This window comes from Lygodium microphyllum, chromosome 8 (genome assembly GCF_053477565.2).
Source record: "Lygodium microphyllum isolate KBCC chromosome 8, Lygodium_microphyllum_v1.1.10, whole genome shotgun sequence".
NCBI lineage: Eukaryota > Viridiplantae > Streptophyta > Polypodiopsida > Schizaeales > Lygodiaceae > Lygodium > Lygodium microphyllum.
This window is the reverse complement of record NC_141142.1, coordinates 5,737,846-5,749,918: the sequence shown is the minus strand read 5'-3', so window position 1 is coordinate 5,749,918 and position 12,073 is coordinate 5,737,846. Positions and strand designations below refer to the sequence as shown.

The 12,073-nt window shown below is 42.1% G+C and overlaps 1 protein-coding gene across 5 annotated transcripts in view; it reads right to left on the bottom strand.

Moving 5' to 3' along the window:
- The window catches only part of LOC148031929 (branched-chain amino acid aminotransferase 2, chloroplastic-like), a 29,809-nt gene extending 24,961 nt beyond the window's left edge, over positions 1 to 4,848 (bottom strand). For 2 of the 5 annotated variants that reach the window (XM_087682514.1, XM_087682515.1), the window contains exons 1-7: positions 4,467 to 4,847; positions 4,036 to 4,107; positions 3,845 to 3,962; positions 1,843 to 1,916; positions 542 to 716; positions 272 to 448; positions 49 to 184 (exon numbers count right to left, since the gene is read on the bottom strand). In XM_087682514.1, the coding sequence (XP_087538640.1) occupies positions 49 to 184; positions 272 to 448; positions 542 to 716; positions 1,843 to 1,916; positions 3,845 to 3,962; positions 4,036 to 4,091 (736 nt within the window). In that variant the 5' untranslated portion in view covers positions 4,092 to 4,107; positions 4,467 to 4,847. Of the gene's footprint in view, positions 1 to 48; positions 185 to 271; positions 449 to 541; positions 717 to 1,842; positions 1,917 to 3,844; positions 3,963 to 4,035; positions 4,229 to 4,466 lie in introns of all 5 variants that reach the window. The other 3 variants (XM_087682517.1, XM_087682518.1, XM_087682516.1) reach the window with 3 other exon arrangements.
- Between the last annotated feature and the right edge of the window lie 7,225 nt (positions 4,849 to 12,073).

Below are 12,073 nucleotides of genomic sequence, written 5' to 3'. Positions count from 1 at the left end.
CAAGCCCGCTATCCCCACCAAGCATGTTAACCAAAGCCAAAAAGAAACATGCCTTGAAGTAGTTTCCCACAGGTGCTACATATATGAGAAAGGTGTATTCAGGAGCTCTAGCCAATCCAAGGACCGGTCCAGAGCCTATAAGCAATGGACGGATGTACAGTGCACCTTTTCCAACAGGAGGAACCTGTACAAAACCATGATGTTTGAAACTGGAGTAAACATTGAGGACAGATTCTCTCCACTTTCAAGAAGCAACTTAGAAAATATGTACCCAACGCTTGTTGGCCATGACTGTCTGCTTGACAGCTTCCACAAACACATCTGTTGAAGGTGCTGGCATACACATACGTTCCGCACCAAAGATCATTCGTTTTGCATTCTCTTCAGGACGAAATAAAAGAATGCATTCATCCTCAGTTCTATATGCTTTCAGACCTTCAAAAACTCCCTGAAAATAAGGTATAACAACGATTTTGACAACCAACCAGGGAAATACGGTTACCATAATCTGGAGAAATTGAGCTCAGTAAAGAAAACACACTTGTCCATAGTTCAACACTCCAGCTGACGGGCTTAGTTTTAAGTCAGCATAGGGCTGTAGTTGCCCTTCATACCATTCTCCATTCATATCGCACTTCATGACGAACATGTGATCCGTTTCACAAAACTTGAACCCAAGGTTATCCCAGTCAAAATCAGATACTGGATCAGCATCCCTACAAGAATTTAAGGAGCTGACACAATTTGAGAATTCCATTGGAAAAGAAAAACATTTTGTCTATCAATTAAAAAGATGCATGTCAGACAATCTGTACAAATATGAATCTAGGATTTTGAGCTCTATACACATAAATGCACTTCAAGAGTAAGGGTATTGGACAACCTAACTCTAATCAAGCTTCTTGTGGGGACATACCCATTATGCATCTCTCCTCTTTTCTCTAACAACAGGGACTTGCCTACAATAATATTCATAATTGGGTAAAGAACTTGAATTATGAAGAAAAATTTTGTGAACCATGACATTCTTAATTGGACAAAAGTCTACTTACATAAAATATGCAAAATAAAGGAAGCATAAATGCATTTCTAGCAAATAGCTTTATGCATTGAAATGAATTAAAAATTGGATTAATATCCATTAAAATAGTATACTTCGTTTAAGCCTAGAAGTATAAACTGCATCTCGCACTATTAACCCATGTCCTCTTCGCAATGAATCATCATGGAAAGTGCAAGACATGAAATGATTCTTACTAACTCTAGGGAATTATCCTTTGTCAACTGCATAGATTATCAAGTAAAAGGTTGTTTGTTTAGCATGAATTTTGTTCGCATCATTGAGAAGGCCACTAATTGGACTGCAAGTAGACTGATGGATTGTAAATGTTTTTGAATTTCAACATCATGCACTGAACAACAACAACCCTTGGTTCACACATAAGAGGCCCACAGCATAGAGCAGAATAGGGCCTATCCCCTTAAGTCCTCCGACAAGGTTCCACAATCCTAGAGCACGATTCCTTGCTCACAAAATTTCAGTTCTTTTGCAAGAAACAAAGATTCAACCAGATGGGATGCTTTCTGTGGTGATTAGTGTTGCATTGTGGTGATGAGCCCATGTTTTAATATATCTACCCATGATAAGGCAGCATCACAAACTAGAAACTATGACAACACAACAAGGTCTGAATGTACACATTCAAATATGTCACAGGTTCTTGAAAAGATTTGTGCCCTCTAAATGCACACATTCACACACAGATTTCAACCATCAACTTTACACCACAAGCTTCAAAAAACAAAGCATAGCATTTCCTCTCAGACACAAAAGAATCATACCATGAAATCCTCTGAAGTCCATCATCTGCAACACTACCGAGGGTGTTTGAAGCAAAGCTTTGCATCCCTGTAAACTGCAGGTGCAAATGGTATAGACATACAACCTGAGCTTTAACATTGACAACTTCCTACATTTGCATGGTTTTCCCCCCCTTTTCCCCCCAACCGCAAAACAAACAAACAAACAAACAAAAAACAGAACTAAGACTGATTTGAGAAATAAATAAAGGCTCTTTTCTTTTGCTTGCAGTGCATAGCAGACTCAATGTACAACAATTACTGGCAGATCCAGGATGAAGAACTCTCAAATAGGTGGAAATAAAGAAGAATGCTTCCTAATCTACGACCCTAGTGTCCTCTCCTCGACAGTAACCAAGCCACCCTTCTTGCTCAGTGCCGGGTGCCACGACCCCTACACAAGGCCATACCTTCCTCCCATAAGAGTGTTACTTCTATGGGTCATACATGAGAGTGGGGTGAATTTTCATGATCTCCAAGTCTCAAAATGGCAAGGCACACCTACTAGCTCCTCGAGATGGGCGGAACTACTTCTTCCTCCAGGTCACACATTCCAATGAATGGTCGGAGACCTAGGTGGGTCATCCAAGACCAAGTGCATCGACTTGCTACATGAAGTTGAAATTTTGGGTAGCATCTTTTTAAGAAAAAGAGTGATTTGAACATCACTTGACTTTAGAGGGCCACTGGTGGGAAAATAGGCGAGCAAACATTGATACTCGGTCTTCTTGACTTTCAAGTCATCCTCTTTCTTCACAATAAACTCCTAGAGTTCATAAACAAGCATTATGCAATGTGTACAATCCCATGCCAATGGAGGTATATAAGACGAGCCAGGTTCAGCTCCAACAGACAGATGCATGGGAGAAGTGTTGTAATTGAAGGTGAATTTCAAGCATTAGACCCTACATCAACCTGATATTTGCCATAGCATTGCAAGCTTTCAATTGATAAGCTCAAGGTGGGAGATGTGAGGATAAGGATGTGGTTCTAATCTTTGGACAAGTTCTCAATAACCCTAGGACTCAAGGACTTGTTGTATGAGGTCCAACCAAGTTGTGAAGATCGACCCATTGAAGTGTCTTGTCACTTGGGCCATGGCAACAAGCTTAATGGAGGATGGTTAGGAGTAGAATGTGCTTCCGGTGATCCCAAAGTGCCCACCATACCCATGAGGGATGCTTGACACAATGGCTTTGGCACAAGGAGGGATGAATCTGCAGCACTTCGAAAAGGATTTACAAGTGCAAGGGCTGCTAAAATTGTAAGAAGGCCAACTCAGAAAAGGCATTTAAGCAATTTGTGGGTGTGAGTGGGGATCCCCTATGTTAGGGCTCTTTATACATGTGGCATGAGGGTGGTACAGTGTGCATACGTGGCGTTCACAGGGAAGCACCACGAACACTTGGTACACGAGTGGGGACCATGCCATATGGAGATGAGACTCCAAGTCTATAGCCATTGCGTCATTGAATGGTTGAGATGGAACAGGATCAGTGAGTGGTGATGTAGAAACAAGATGAATTGAAGTAGAGAATGGATATGAGGTGGGACTTGTGGGATCTAAGATTGAGATGCACAAACAACAAACTCCTTAGAATGTGAACTTTGAGATATGACTATGTGGGATCTTTCACTCCTAGATTCTCTTCTCAAAGACTACATAACTCTTTGAGTTGACATACAAAGAGTGTGCAGCATGAGTGTGTCAAGTGTGAAACAGAATGAAACCGGTTCACTGGATAGTGTGTGAATATTGTCATCAATCTCCCTTATGGACTGGGACCCAAAGGTCTATTCACAGTAAGATGACCAAAGTTAACAATCCTCATCTAACATTACCAGAATTAATACTTACTAGTACGACTAAATGCACACCAAAAGAAATCCAAGACTGCTTTCAATCAACTGCAGATCACCATATTGCTCTCAATGGTTTCTATTGAAAACACGTTGAACTTCACAGCACGCCAGATTTGCATACCCGTGGAAAGAACCATTGTGGTTTAAGGACATCTTGATTGCGAAAGAATGGCCGAGATATGTTTGGCAGATGGAGGAGACCCCTGCATGTTGCTGGTGGAGAGTATGTTCGCAAACCTCTGTCTCAATTACAAGAGTCAACAATCAAGAAAACCGTTATAGACGGTGTTCAGCATATTCTGACCAGATTACCTGGAGAAAAGGAATCGAATAAGGGAGCTTGTTGACTTTCGGGCTGTTCTAAACATTGTATTACTCCGAAACCTGTCACATATAGGAACAACCAACGTATTTATCTTTGCTATTGTAGCTGTTCTTGCGGGTTACCATTAGTGCTTCACAAGCAGTTGGGAGAGGAACTTCTTTCTCTCCAGTCCATAAAGACCTTGAAAAGATGCAATGATAAGGAGACTTGCAAATCTCTCTCTCTCTCTCTCTCTCTCTCTCTCTCTCTCTCTCTCTCTCTCTCTCTCACACACACACACACACACATAGGCCATCAAAGGAAACGCAATACCAGTAAAAGTCAAGCAAACGTGTAGCTTGTTCAAAGCGAGAGCGTCTATACTGAGGCATGAAAGAAAAGGAGAAAAGCTTATAGCTACGCAGAGAGAGAGAGAGACCTGCGGCTTTTGCTCGAGGCGCCTTCACGAAGAACTCGTTTCCGGCCTGCCCTATCGATGGGGGAACGAAAAGACCAGCTTGTGAGAGTAGGTAGTAGGCTAAGGAACGTCGACAGACGAAGGGATTGAGGGAGGCGGGCAGGAAATAGAACGCAAACAAAGAGAAAGAGCAGGGATTGGAATTTTGGAAGGAGTCCACGATCGGAGTTGGGAAGAACCGTGACTGATTGCGTCTCTCAGTTAACTCTTCGACTACTAATCCTCGCCTCCTCCTTTTCGGTAGCTGTAACTCGTGTGGATTTTGTGAGGGCGGAGCGACCGACCGGCGCAGAGGCGCATGCAACATTTGCAATTTGCACTAGAGTCCTCATGGAAAAGACTACTTTCAAATTCCGCTGAGGACTGTCGCCTTCTGCCACGTGATCTCAAGACGCAGACAGGCTACCCACTTCACCTCCAGGCTCCCACGCCAGCAAGCTCATCCTGCCTGCCACGTGCGCACCGGTTCTTCCGTGGTTTTGGGAATCAATCGTGGGAAACCTTTCCGAGATGCGTACGTACTACGCAGACACCGGACAATCAGGATTCCGCTTGAAGAAGCCTTTCCACGTGGCCTCGCGGCTTGAGTCTCCGCCGTTTCTTTGAGGGTTGCTGAGCCCTTGTACAAAGGATTTTGACCTTCAAGAGAAGGCAAAAAAATTTTAAGCCTTGTTATAAAAGGCCAATATAAAAAATTTGTCCTTCTTCACGAAAGGCAAGTTTTTCCTAACCTTGTTTGGAAGGGCAGTCTTTTTAACTTTCAAGGCCAAATTTTAAAGGCTCCCGAGTCACCACTCAAGGATTGAAATTGGAACCCCTAAAATTTTTAACCTAAAGACAGTACACTCAAGTGAGGATTGCTCCTTGCTCAGGACTCGTGAGTACGTGAGTCGTGAGTACAGTTTCAAGCTTCAATTGCTCAGCCTTCCAAGTTCCTACCCAGCTCGTGACAATCGTGAGTTGCCACTAGCCAGCAATCCTAATTCCCCATTGACTCCTAACTACATCGTCACCCGTGCCTCTTGTTGCCGATGACTGTCTATTGACTCTCGACTCTTCAAGAGCCATTGCTAGGTATGGGGCAACAATAACATATGTTTTTAATATAAACTCCACTCATTGCTCAGCACTGTCCAGGGAGGTACGTTGAGGTCACAAAATGGACTATGGAGATTCATTGGCTCCACTATCCAGAGATACATTGAGGTCGCAAACTAGATAGACTATAGTACTTATTACTAGAGTCTAGGTTGGCCATTGGCAGTTGCAAGCATAGAATCATAGATAGAGGACCCTACACCAGTCATCATGAGTCGACTCATGACTCACCACAGACTAGGCGAGGCAACCTAACTTTCAATCATCTCAACTGCCCCTCAACCTTTAGTGGCCCTTCACGCTTTAATGACACAACTACACAGTGCGCAGGCTGTTGGTTCTCAATTCCCTAGCCTACCATAGCCTCTCCTAGGCCATTGGTTCATGAGCAGACCTACCGACTTCCAAGGCTGAAACATAATTAGTTTTGCAAGCTACAAGACTTGTGAGCAACACCATGAACAATCCTAGTACTTGACTCCTATACATTGTGCATTAAACCTTTGCAAGCAGCTTATAAGGCATGACTTATAAGCCAATCAAATTTAACTAATCACTTTGGGGAGACGACGGGACTCGGTTCTCTACAAACTACCATTGATTACCTCCTATGATGAATCATGAAACAGACTTGAAATATGTATTTGGAACAGTCCGATGAGCTTATGCTCAGTTGCTCAATGCTCAATGCACCTCTCTAGTTAGAGAGAGAGAGAGAGAGAGAGAGAGAGAGAGAGAGAGAGAGAGAGAGAGAGAGAGAGAGAGAGTGTGTGTGTGTGTGTGTGTGTGTGTGTGGTTTTTTTATAAGGGTAATATTGGTAGCACAAATTGTCTTTTTTTTCTGAATGCTTATGTAATATGGAATATATCATATATATATATATATATAATGTACAATCTAGATACTTTAGTCATGCAATAGATTATTGTTACATTTGAGTAGGTATTAGACAATGCTTATATCAATTCATGGAGAAATCTAACACTGTTAATGGTCCTTATTAACTAATGCAATCGAAACGTCTGCAAGTTCTAGGTATGTTGATAAATTAAGATGAACTATTCTATCTAGACCTAAAAGCAACCTACTCAAATGACTTTATACCAATTTTTCCTCGTCTCTAAAATGATGAATCTAAAAAAACCTATGGATTTGATGTGGCTTGAAAAGGTTCATTGGAGCATCCATATTACTCTTGAAGTTCATTGAAGAAGTTTGAGAGTGCGGACTTAGTCCATTGTAGATCTAGGTGGAAGTTGACTATCTTCTAAGTAATTTAGAATTCATTGGTGAGTCATCAAACCTCAACAAATTCATTCAAGGTTAAATAATTAAACAAGGTTAAGGTAGTCTTGATTAAAGCTACTTGAAAAATAAGGCTATTGGAGCTTCATTTGGGCTTAACTTTGGATATTCTGGAGCTTATTTTGGTCTTGCTTTGGCTCGTCAGAGATTGATTGGGATTGTCTTCATGACATTGGATGCTATCATTGGATACTTGACCGCTCATATGCTCTAGATGTCTTACTGATGTATGATCTTGGATAATCTGTCATCGGTGCTCTTACATGCTTTGTTTGAGCTTATTTGCTTGACACTTATGGATTTTGTGCCAATGGGAGCATCTTTGTACGCTTATCAGACATTGAGCAGTGCGGGTTATGCATATTGAGCTTTTGGATCTTTGAGACCGGGATCTCCTCATGGATGATGTATGGTTGATATACCTTGGTCCGTGTAGATGTACTTGGGCTGATTCGGCTTTGTATTCATTGAGCAGACACCTACTTGTGTCAGGTCTTGGTAGTGGTACGTACATTTTTCCCTGTTGATTGGGGGTATACCAACTTTACTAATGGACTTTGTTTGACATGCTTGGGTGTTGGCTCATATCAATTTGATTGTTATATACTTGTTTATGCCCGCTTGATGCTTGTTTTGCATTGATAATCAGTGATTGACTTTGAATATTGGGTTTTGCCTACTATCAACTCTCATTGTACACTACTGTCAAAAATTACAAGCATATATCTCCGGACTCTCATGTATTTTTCATGCTAAATCATCCTGTTTTGATGTACTTTTGATGGTACTTGGTGGGCAACATCATTAACTACTCATTTCTTGCCATTTTGCCTTGGTTTTGGTGGTTTTTTGGTCATTTTCTGTAGTTTTACATCAAGCAGTTTTGAATTGTCTGCACTGTTTCAACTTGCAATATGGCATCTTCTTCCACTGACAATGTTATCTTCAACATCACTAAGCTTGATGGTACGAAATATGTCTATTGGAAGAGCCATATTTGGTAGGTATTGATGCAGAAATCACAGATAAAGCCACTAAGGTTGAGTGGAGAGCAGCCTGAAACTATGACTAATGATGAATGGATGAGCTTGATGAGTTATGCAGGTCAACCCTCATCTTGTCTCTCACTAAACAGGTGGATTACAATGTGGTTGAGGAAGCACAGAGTGCTTGGCAGCTTTGGGATAAGATCAAGAATCTCTATGACAAGCAAAGTTCTGCAAGTCAAATGTATTGGCTGAAACAGCTTATGGATCTTCGCATGAAAGAGAATGTGACCATGTCAACTCATTTGATACAGTTTCATGCTATTCTTAGGAACTTGGTTTCGCAAGACATTGATTTCAAAGAGTATGTCACTCCGTTGTTCTTGCTTGGAACTCTTAATGAGTCTTGGGATGTATTCCGCACTGCCTGATATGCTTTTGCCACTACTCTGAAGCTATCTGATGTTGAGAGCTCTCTTCTGCAGGAAGAGATAAACTATAAGAATTTGGATGCCTCTCATGTGTCTCATGCTTTGATAGTTAGAGGCAGATATGATGGAAATGCAAAGAATAACTGTGGCAATGGCCCTAGACGAGATTCATAGAAATCTTAGTCCAAGTCACGCAGTAAGTCTCGTGGGAGAAATGTAAATTTGACTTGTCATCATTGTGGGAAGAAAGACCATAGTGTGGTGAATTGCCCAATGAAAGGCGCAAAGACAAGGGGAAAGAGAAAGTGTAGGAAAAGTCTTTTGATCGTAGTATAGTACCTGCTAAGTCAAGTGTTAAAATTAAAGAGATCAATGCTATCTAGCCCGAGGATAGTGATGGGGATTATATCCTTGCAGCCACTTCATCTAGTGGTTCGCAGATGACAAAGATATACTCCTTGTATGCACAGTGTTGGCTCTTGGACTCGGGTGCATCCTTTCATGTGACACCTTACCGAGAGTGGTTTGGGTTCTATGCGCTTGGATGATGACTCTTCAAATTGTCAGCATTGGTGATATTAGGCTGCAGTTTCCTTTTGGAAGCAGTTTTGTTATGCACGATGTACGTCATGTACAGGTGCTTTGACATACAACCTCATGTCCGGTGGACAGCTTGATGATGCAGGATATCATGTATCTTTTGGTGGAGACTCTACATGGAAGATTACTCGTGGCATGCTTATTCTTGCGAGAGGTGCCAAGGTTGGCAGCCTCTACCCCTTAGTTGTTTCTAGATCTACCATTGATCTACCATTGATCGTGCTTTGTCTACCATTGATCATGGAAAGATTACTTGTGGCATGCTTATGCTTGTGAGAGGTGCCAAGGTTGGTAGCCTCTACCCCTTAGTTGTTTCTAGATCTACCATTGATCGTGCTTTGTCTGTGGGGTCTTTACCTCATGTATATGTTTGGCATGCTTGTTTGGGGTACATGTCCGTTAAGGGAATGAAAATGCTTTATGGTTTGCAATACTTACTGCCCCTTGACTATTCTCATTTTGATTCTTATGATCATTGTCTTTATGGCATGCATACTAGGTCTCTGCATAAGCATGCCATACTAGGTCTCTGCATAAGAAGCCTGGTATGTCACGTATGAGTGAGCCCTTGGCTTTGGTACATCCTGATGTCTGTGGGCCCATGCCTTGTCAGTCTTTGGGTGGTGTGAAGTATTTTGTTACCTTCATAGATGATTTTTCACGTAAGGTATGGGCTTATCCCATAAAGCAGAAGTCCAATGTATTGGTAGTTTTTCAGAGATGACTTGCTTTGCTGGTTTGGGCATATGTTGAAATGCCTTAGAATAGATATAATGGGTGTGAATATGTATCACATGCTTTTGAGTAGTTATGTGATGAGAGGGGTATTAAGCATCAGCTAGCCACCCCTTATACCCCTCCCCAAAATGGTATGGCTAAGCAGATGAATAGGACCATCTAGGAAAGAGTTCATAGTATGCTTAGCCATGCAGGCCTACCCTAGCACTTTTGGACTGAGGAAATTATGACTATCGTGCATATCATTAATGGATCGCCATGTAGTGCCATTGATTTTTAGGTTGCAAAGGAAGTATGGACATGAAAACCTCCCTCTTATGCACATTTACGTGTCTTTGGATGTGAGGCATTCTACCATGTGCCCAAGGACAAGCATAACAAGCTGGATCCTAAGAGTATTAAATGCATATTCCTTGGTTATGGAGATGTATGAGAGATGGGTTACCACCTATGGGATCCGCAGGCACAGAAAGTCATCCGCAGCCATGATGTAGTCTTCTATGAAGACAAGATGTATAGGCAGCTTAAGAGAGTCGTGGAGATACGCAGGGTTATATTTCAAGAGGAGCCACAAGCTCCCGTACAACTAGCTAAATAGCCTGTAGCAGCAGCAAATGCGCATGGCCAAGGTGTTGGAAAGAATGTTGAGCAGGCATCAGAATCTGCAATGCGGCATTCTACTAGAGATAGACGCCCCCTGACAGATTTCAGCCCTCGATGCATTATGTCTTGGTTACAAATTTAAGAGAGCCTTTCACTTATGATGAGGCTATGTGCAGGGGTAACAGTCACTCTTGGGAGAGGGCTATGTAGTTTGAGATAGACTCCTTGCATAAGAATGAAACTTGGGATTTGGTTTCCTTACCTAGTGGCAAGAAGGGTCTTCCGTGCAAATGGGTGTACAAGTTGAAGAGTACCCTTGGACACCCCAAGCCGACTTATAAGGCAAGACTTGTTGCTAAGGGTTTTAAACAGAAGCATGGAGTTGACTTTGATGAAGTTTTTTCTTTTGTGGTTAAGAGAACCACCCTTCGCTTGGTTTTGGCCTTAGTCATGCAACTTGACTTGGACTTGTATCATATGGATGTCAAGAGCGCATTTTTACATGGGGATTTGCATGATGAGATTTACATGGAGCAACCTAAGGGCTTTGCAGAGCTTGGCAAGAAGCACTTAGTGTGCAAGTTGAAGAAAAGTATTTATGCCTTGAAGTAGGCACCTAGGGAATGATATCGTAAGTTTGATGCTTTTATGTAGTCATAGGGCTACATCTGTAGTGCTATGGATCTGTGCTTGTACACAAAGAAAGTCTGTGATGGATCTTTGCTTATTTTGGTACTCTATGTGGATGACATTTTTTTAGCAGGAAAAGCTCATGATGAGGTAGATACTCTTAAGACTAAGCTCAAGAAGAGCTTTGAGATGAAGGATCTAGGACATGCCTCTCACATACTTGGTATGTGCATTAGATGTGACAGGCATTAGGGACTCCTCTACTTGACATATAGGGAGTACATTCATAAAGTCCTTGAGCACTTCTGCATGCAGGACGTGAAACCTATTGGATGTCCATTGCCTTCTTATGTGAAGGTATCACAGGCCGATTATCCACAGACAGATGAGCAGAGGACCGAGATGGCCAAGATTCCTTATGCATCCAGTCATATGTATGCCATGATAGCCACTCATCCAGATATTGCCTTTGCAGTTTGTGTTGTGGCACACTGTATGGCTACACCTGGCAAGAAGAATTGGGATGCTTTGAAGGGTATCATGAGGTACCTGAAGGGCATTGGAGATATGTGCATATGCTATGGCAGCCAGGTACAAGAGTCGTGGGGTACACTAACTCTGATTATGCAAGACATGCAGACAGTAGGAAGTCTACTTCTAGCTATGTGTTCACCTATGTTGGAGGTGCTGTCTCTTGGATGTCCAGGGTGCAGAAGTGTACATCTCTTTCCACCACTAAGGTTGAGTATGTCGTAGCCATTGAGGCTTGCAAGGAGGCCATATGGTTAGGTCATTTGGTTCATGACCTTGGTATTGATGCTATCCCTACACTACATTCGAATTCTATGAGTGCTATTCAGTTAGCCAAGAATCTAGTCTTCCATGCGAAGACAAAACACATTGAGGTGAGGTATCACGTCATACATGGGGTCGTTGAGGATAAGTCTATTGACCTTGTCAAGATCTCGAGTAATATAATATAATTACATGTTGTTACAAAGGCAGGGTTTGGGCAAGAGGATAATTCCATCTAGAAATGGGCAATGAAGTCCCATAGATCTTGTTCTGAGAAGGCAAGTGCTTCCTTTGGTTTTATGGCGTTGATGTTGTTGATCTTTGGGAAGTTGTATTGGCCATGTATGTCAGGGTCAAAATCTACTCCCACTCTCTGAGCAT